This window comes from Primulina eburnea, chromosome 18 (assembly GCF_022965805.1).
Source record: "Primulina eburnea isolate SZY01 chromosome 18, ASM2296580v1, whole genome shotgun sequence".
NCBI classification, from domain to species: domain Eukaryota; kingdom Viridiplantae; phylum Streptophyta; class Magnoliopsida; order Lamiales; family Gesneriaceae; genus Primulina; species Primulina eburnea.
The window spans coordinates 28,115,341-28,121,606 of NC_133118.1; the positions used below are offsets into that span (position 1 = coordinate 28,115,341).

The following is a 6,266-nucleotide window of genomic DNA, read 5'->3' on the forward strand; positions in this document are numbered from 1 at the left end:
AAGCGACTGACAGATGTCAAATGCGTCCCCGTGTAAGCATATTGTTGGGTGCAATAATTGTCCTTGCTTGGTAGAGCGATCGAACAGTGGTGCTTGAGCTGTTGTGCGGTTTAAAAGATTTGAGTTGCACCATTACTACTAGCTATAGCTTTTGGTAAAGCGGCAAACGCTCGGTCCTGCAATTAGTATCAGAGCCAAGGTCACGGGTTCGATTCTCATTGATTGCAAGGAGTGCAATTATTAGGAGGGAGATTGTTGGGTGCAATAATTGTCTTTGTTTGGTAGAGCGATCGAACCATGGTGCTTGAGCTGCTGTGCGGTTTAAAAGATTTGAGTTGCACCATTACTACTAGCTATAGCTTTTGGTAAAGCGGCAAGCGCTCGGTTCTACACATATACATCACAAAAACTCTTGTAAAATCGTCTTATAGATCAATTTTATGAGACATATTTTTTATTTGAATTGTTCATGGAAAAAAATTATTTTTTAATATATATGTATCCATTAAAATATATATATCATAATAATAGAAATAATAAAAATAATTAAAGAATTTAGAATGTATATTTACGGTTGCTTCTTATGTTATCAATAGTTGGTAGGTGTCAAGTTTGGCCCTAAAACACTGGGAAATTTAGGGAAAAGGGAGTCTTCTGGGACTTATTTAAAAAAAAAGATTGAGATGTCAATTTACGTAAATGTCCCTGTTTTGTTAAGTTTAAAATTGATTACCTCTTCTTAATATTCTAACGGGACTTCTTCGATTTGCTTTTCTTTCAACCCTAAATTTCCCAACCCTACGCAGTCGACTTCCCTCTTTTGCTCGTCGACTAAATCACGATCGACGATCGACGAAACACGTTTATTTATTTGCAACGCATCCGAGAAATGGCTGACCAAAATACGGTATGTTAAATTTTATTCTGTTATTTGATTCTTCGTGCGTGTGCTTTGAAAGAAATGGTAGGACCGTCGTGTTGAGGAAGAAAGGGTGCGTGTGTTGAACGTATGATGGTTGAGGAAGAAAGGAGAAAGGGCTTCTTGGTCGACCAACGCAAACTTGGTCGACCAAGGAGCTATGGTCGACCAACTTACGCTTGGTCGACCAACCCTATCTTGGTCGACCAAGCGTGGGTTGGTCGACCAACGCTTGCTGGTTCAGTGTTACATTAATTTTTATTCTAATATATTTGTATTTGTTTCAGGTATATTTGCCGAGAAAACTAGGCAGGGATGCAATTTTTCGTTGCAAGTTGACAATCGAATCAAGATATAAAGAGGTTGCGGAGAAGATTTTTCACTACCTCAACAACGACGAGAGAGCCCTTTTTTTTGAGCAGTCTCATTTTGGTAATTTGGTTAAGTATCATAGAGATTTTAATATTTCTAGTCAAATTATGTGGTATTTGATGAGTAATCAGATCGTTGAGACGGGTAGTGATGAGTTTTGGATGGTGGTGCGCAAGAGGCCGGTTAGATTTTCTTTGTTAGAGTATTGTTTATTAACCGGCCTCGATTGCGGTACAGAGCCTGTAGATGTACCAGAGGGAGGTGTCTTTCGCTCCATACACTTTGCCGGTAAGTCTGATATTATTTTGAGTGATTTGGAGGCAAAGATGAGTGGTCAAGTGCATAATGAGACTGGTGTAGACGTGGAGAAGTTAAAGATGGCTAGTCTTTACTTCTGTTGTTTTGTGTTCGGTGAGGGGACTAGGAAAAAAATGAATAAGATCGACCCTAAATACCTGAGGCTTATAGATGATTTGGATAGGTTTAACAGCTATCCGTGGGGTAGAGTAGCCTTTCGTGATGCGGTCCGATGTTTGAAGAAGGACCTTTTAGGGTGATATAATTACCTCATCGAGACACAAGGTGGGAAAGAAGTTAATGGCAGCTTCCTTGTCGGTGGTTTTGTGTTGCCTCTGCAGGTATGTTATTTTTTGAATGTTAAAACTGGATTTATTATCTTTATTTCTACTAATAAAATTGTTCTAAATATATGTTACAGATCCTCGCTTATGAATATTTTCCGAGCGTGGCACAAAAGTTTGCAAAGAGAAGAGATGTGGACGGTTTGATGTTGCCCAGGATGTTTCAGTGGGTGACTAACACGTGGCCGTCAACCTGTGCCCCAACTGCTGTTGATGTCACTGCAGCCTTTGGTGATTGTGATATAGATGTAAGTAATATAAATTGATTTAGATATAATAAATGTGGACTTAATCTTTAATTTATCTGATACGACATTAATTAAATGTAGGACTGTCTTGGATTCTTGACTCCTACTCCCGAGGAGTTTGTTTCAGCGTATTATACGAGCGGGGTTTTTGTTGATTCTGTGCCCGATGCGGTCACCACTCGGGTACTCGAGCTTTGGAGGCAGGGTCAGACAATCATATGTAGCGAGCACCCTGTGGAGTCTCCCTCAGTCCAGCACATGTGTTCCGCACATTCACCTCCCTCTGTCCAGCACACACCTCCTGTACATGCTTCTCCTGACGTTTCTGGCACCCGTCCTGGTGATCTCAATAGATCCAGCTCTAGCACCAGTTCTCCTATGCGTACGGGTCCTAGAGTTCACTTTGGAATCAATCTTTCCCGCCGCCCATCACCCTTGGAGCATCATTTCGAGCGGCGATTGACTGCGTTGGAGGATTCCGTTACGTCCATGCATGCGAAGATTGCAGCAGAATTTATTGAGACCAGAGCGTTTATGAGGAGTATAAATCAAGCTGTAGTTAACATGAAATCGAGTTTGAATCTTGGTCTCGATGAGTTGAGATTGAGTTTGACTCAGCTTAGAGCTGATTTTGCTGAGATGAGGCCTAACATGCCAGTGCATCATGACAGAGATTACAGCATAGCCTATAGCAGAGGGCGGAAGAGGAAAGCATCTGAGACAGATTTTGGTGAGTTAATTTTATTAATTATATTTATGTTTATGTATTATAATGATTTAGTACAATTCTTATATTTATTTTAATTTGTTTAATGTACGCTTTTAGGTGTGGATGATAATCTGGCCAGGGAAATTGGCAGTACTAGCCAAACACCACATATATTTGAGCCTAACATTGAGGTCATTACAGAGGAGTCTTCAGAAGGTGAGTTAATGCAATTTTTTGATTTGATATTTATGTATAGTATATTTAACAACAAAACTTTTTGTTTTTTAGATATTCAAGTTACTCCGGATTCGCGTAAGTCAGGTGGCGAGGCGACCACGTCGAGAGGTTATTACACTAAACCTTGTCTATTCATATTTGCATTAAATTTGTTATTATTTTAATTTGTTGAATGTACGCTGTTAGGTGTGGCTGACAATTTGGGCATGGAAATTGGCAGTAGTAGCCAAACCCAACACAGATTTGAGCCTAACCTTGAAGGCATTCCAGAGGAGTTCGCAGGAGGTGAGGTAATGCACATTTTTAATATTTATATTTATGTATAGTATAATAAACAATATACTTTGTGTGTTTAGATATTCAAGTGACTCCAGATGCGCGTCTGTCAGGAGACGAGGCGACCACCTCGAGAGGTTATTAAACTGTACCTTGTTTATTGTTCGTATTTGCATTAAAGTTGTTACACTAAAGATTTTTATAGATGACGGTGTGAGGCCACTTGCGGAGACTGTGACACTAAAGGTTAACTACTCGCTTGCGCGAGTTAGGGCATCGATGCTCGACCGTTCGCCTAGTAGGATTCGAGGTTTTTACGATGAATATGAGAAGTCGTTCTACGGGCCCATGGCGATCGCAAACTCGCGTGTCACTTTCTTGGTAAGCTTTTAAATAAATCTTTTTTCAAAGTTTAAATTTGTAGAGAACTTGTTTTAAAACATATAATACCTTTTGTTATGTTCAATTCAGCACTTCAACGAAGCTGTCCGTGGATTACTTGAGATGCAGATCCGACATCCTGAAGTGATGTCGGCAGATGATTCGTTGATGGACACTCATTTCTGCGATGCGATCTCAGTTTTGGCCGAAGATATCGATTTCAAAATAGATCTATCACGGCTCGTGACCATATTCAAAGGTAGTGATCCAAAATGGCTGTGTCTCTCGTGGGAAAAGGCACGAAGAATTCTCATCCCTGTCTATAGAGATCGGCGCTGGTTTTTACTAAAACTCGTGACAGGGGTGAATAAGTGCATCATATATGACTTGCAGCGAAGGCACGATCCCAAATTCAAAGATCTCAATAAAGAGATAGAGCCTATACTTATAAACGCTGCCCGTCTGCTATCCATTGTTGGGAACAGCCCACACCCCGAGAGGCCATGGAGTATAAAACTACATGATGAATTCCATGCCAAGATTATACAGTAAGTTGTCAACTTTCTATTTAAAATATAATATCTTCATTATTCATTTTTTTAAATGTTAACGTAAATATTAACTTCTTTTTTTTTTCTTTTTTCACAGTGAAGATTCGGGAGCATTTGTCTTAGCCGTTGCTGGATACTCTTTGTCTGCGAAGAGTGCGCAAGTAGTACTAACTTTAGATGATAGATTAGTATCTGGGTTTAGATATTTTTTAGTTTGTAATATGTTTCTTAATGATTTGGTGATTATTGTGATGTATTTGACAATTTTATGGCATTACTGAACATTGTTACCTTTGTAATTATTTGGAGTTTTTTTGTTGGTCGACTGATGTTTTGCCATTACATTTGGTTGGTCGACTAATGGGCGACCATTACCTTTGAAGGTCGACCATTACATTTGGTTGGTCGACTAATGAGCGACCATTATTGCCCATTACAATAATGGTCGACCATGACCATTACCTTTGACGGTCGACCATTATTGTAATGGTCGACCATTACCTTTGAAGGTCGACCATTTCATTTTGTTGGTCGACCGTCACTGTACTTTTGGTCGACCACTCTTTAGGTTTTAGGGTCAAGGGTTTTTTAGGGTTTAGGGTTTAGGGTTTTTTCGGGTTTAGGGTTTTTTCGGGTTTAGGGTTTTTTGGGGTTTATGGGGCAAGTTAAATGTGAATCATGGAATCGAACTATTTTTTTTATATTTTCTAAAAAATATAAATCGTAATTCCAAGATTATGTTATATATTTTATTTTACATACGAATCAATTCATCACAATCTCAGTATTTTGCCACGATCTAAAAAACAGGATTTTGTTATATGTTTCAAGTTAAATGTGAATCATGGAATCGAACTATTTTTTTTATATTTTTTAAAAAATATAAATCGTAATTCCAAGATTATGTTATATATTTTATTTTACATACGAATCAATTCATCACAATCTCAGTATTTTGCCACCATCTAAAAAACGGGATTTTGTTATATGTTTCAAGTTAAATGTGAATCATGGAATCGAACTATTTTTTTATATTTTTTAAAAAATATAAATCGTAATTCCAAGATTATGTTATATATTTTATTTTACATACGAATCAATTCATCACAATCTCAGTATTTTGCCTTGATCTAAAAACCGGGATTTTGTTATATGTTTCAAGTTAAATGTGAATCATGGAATCGAACTATTTTTTTTATATTTTTTAAAAAATATAAATCGTAATTCCAAGATTATGTTATATATTTTATTTTACATACGCATCAATTCATCACAATCTCAGTATTTTGCCTTGATCTAAAAAACGGGATTTTGTTATATGTTTCAAGTTAAATGTGAATCATGGAATCGAACTATTTTTTTTATATTTTTTAAAAAATATAAATCGTAATTCCAAGATTATGTTATATATTTTATCTTACATACGAATCAATTCATCACAATCTCAGTATTTTGCCACGATATAAAAAACGGGATTTTGTTATATGTTTCAAGTTAAATGTGAATCATGGAATCGAACTATTTTTTTATATATTTTTTAAAAAATATAAATCGTAATTCTAAGATTATGTTATATATTTTATTTTACATACGAATCAATTCATCACAATCTCAGTATTTTGCAATTATGTTACATATTTTGGACAATTATTAATATATATTTTAAAAAAATAAAACTCACCATCAAGCTACTGGTCGACCATGAGATTGATGGTCGACCAAAGAAAACTAATGGTCGACCATCAAGCTAATGGTCGACCATGAGATTGATGGTCGACCTAAAAAAGCTAAGGGTCGACCATCACCCTGCCGATAGCTTGATGGTCGACCAAAGAGAAATCATGGTCGACCATCAAGCTAATGGTCGACCCTCAACCTATCTCTTGCTGAATTCACCAATCGAAGGAAATCTGTTTTGTTTTCTTCTGCCAA

At 37.1% G+C, this 6,266-nt stretch overlaps 2 protein-coding genes across 2 annotated transcripts; both read left to right on the forward strand.

Annotated features, from left to right (window-relative positions):
• The first annotated feature begins 1,012 nt into the window (after positions 1-1,012).
• Positions 1,013-1,848, forward strand: LOC140819231 (uncharacterized). The gene is made up of 2 exons (XM_073179243.1): positions 1,013-1,135; positions 1,207-1,848. The coding sequence occupies exons 1-2, from the start codon at positions 1,013-1,015 to the stop codon at positions 1,846-1,848; spliced, it is 765 nt and encodes a 254-aa protein (XP_073035344.1).
• On the forward strand, positions 1,186-4,615 carry LOC140819232 (uncharacterized). The gene is made up of 10 exons (XM_073179244.1): positions 1,186-1,929; positions 2,010-2,180; positions 2,262-2,910; positions 3,007-3,105; positions 3,178-3,234; positions 3,313-3,411; positions 3,483-3,539; positions 3,608-3,783; positions 3,874-4,331; positions 4,432-4,615. The coding sequence occupies exons 2-10, from the start codon at positions 2,079-2,081 to the stop codon at positions 4,613-4,615; spliced, it is 1,881 nt and encodes a 626-aa protein (XP_073035345.1). The 5' UTR covers positions 1,186-1,929; positions 2,010-2,078.
• The last annotated feature ends 1,651 nt before the right edge of the window (positions 4,616-6,266 follow it).

Excerpts from the sequence above, each read along its gene's own strand:
- LOC140819231 (XM_073179243.1), top strand. The coding sequence starts at position 1,013 with ATGGTTGAGGAAGAAAGGAGAAAGGGCTTCTTGGTCGACCAACGCAAA. Across the intron at positions 1,136-1,206 it reads TCTTGGTCGACCAAGCGTGG|GTATATTTGCCGAGAAAACT; the intron begins GTTGGTCGACCA and ends TATTTGTTTCAG.
- LOC140819232 (XM_073179244.1), top strand. The coding sequence starts at position 2,079 with ATGTTGCCCAGGATGTTTCAGTGGGTGACTAACACGTGGCCGTCAACC. Across the intron at positions 3,235-3,312 it reads CGAGGCGACCACGTCGAGAG|GTGTGGCTGACAATTTGGGC; the intron begins GTTATTACACTA and ends GTACGCTGTTAG. Across the intron at positions 3,412-3,482 it reads TCCAGAGGAGTTCGCAGGAG|ATATTCAAGTGACTCCAGAT; the intron begins GTGAGGTAATGC and ends TTGTGTGTTTAG.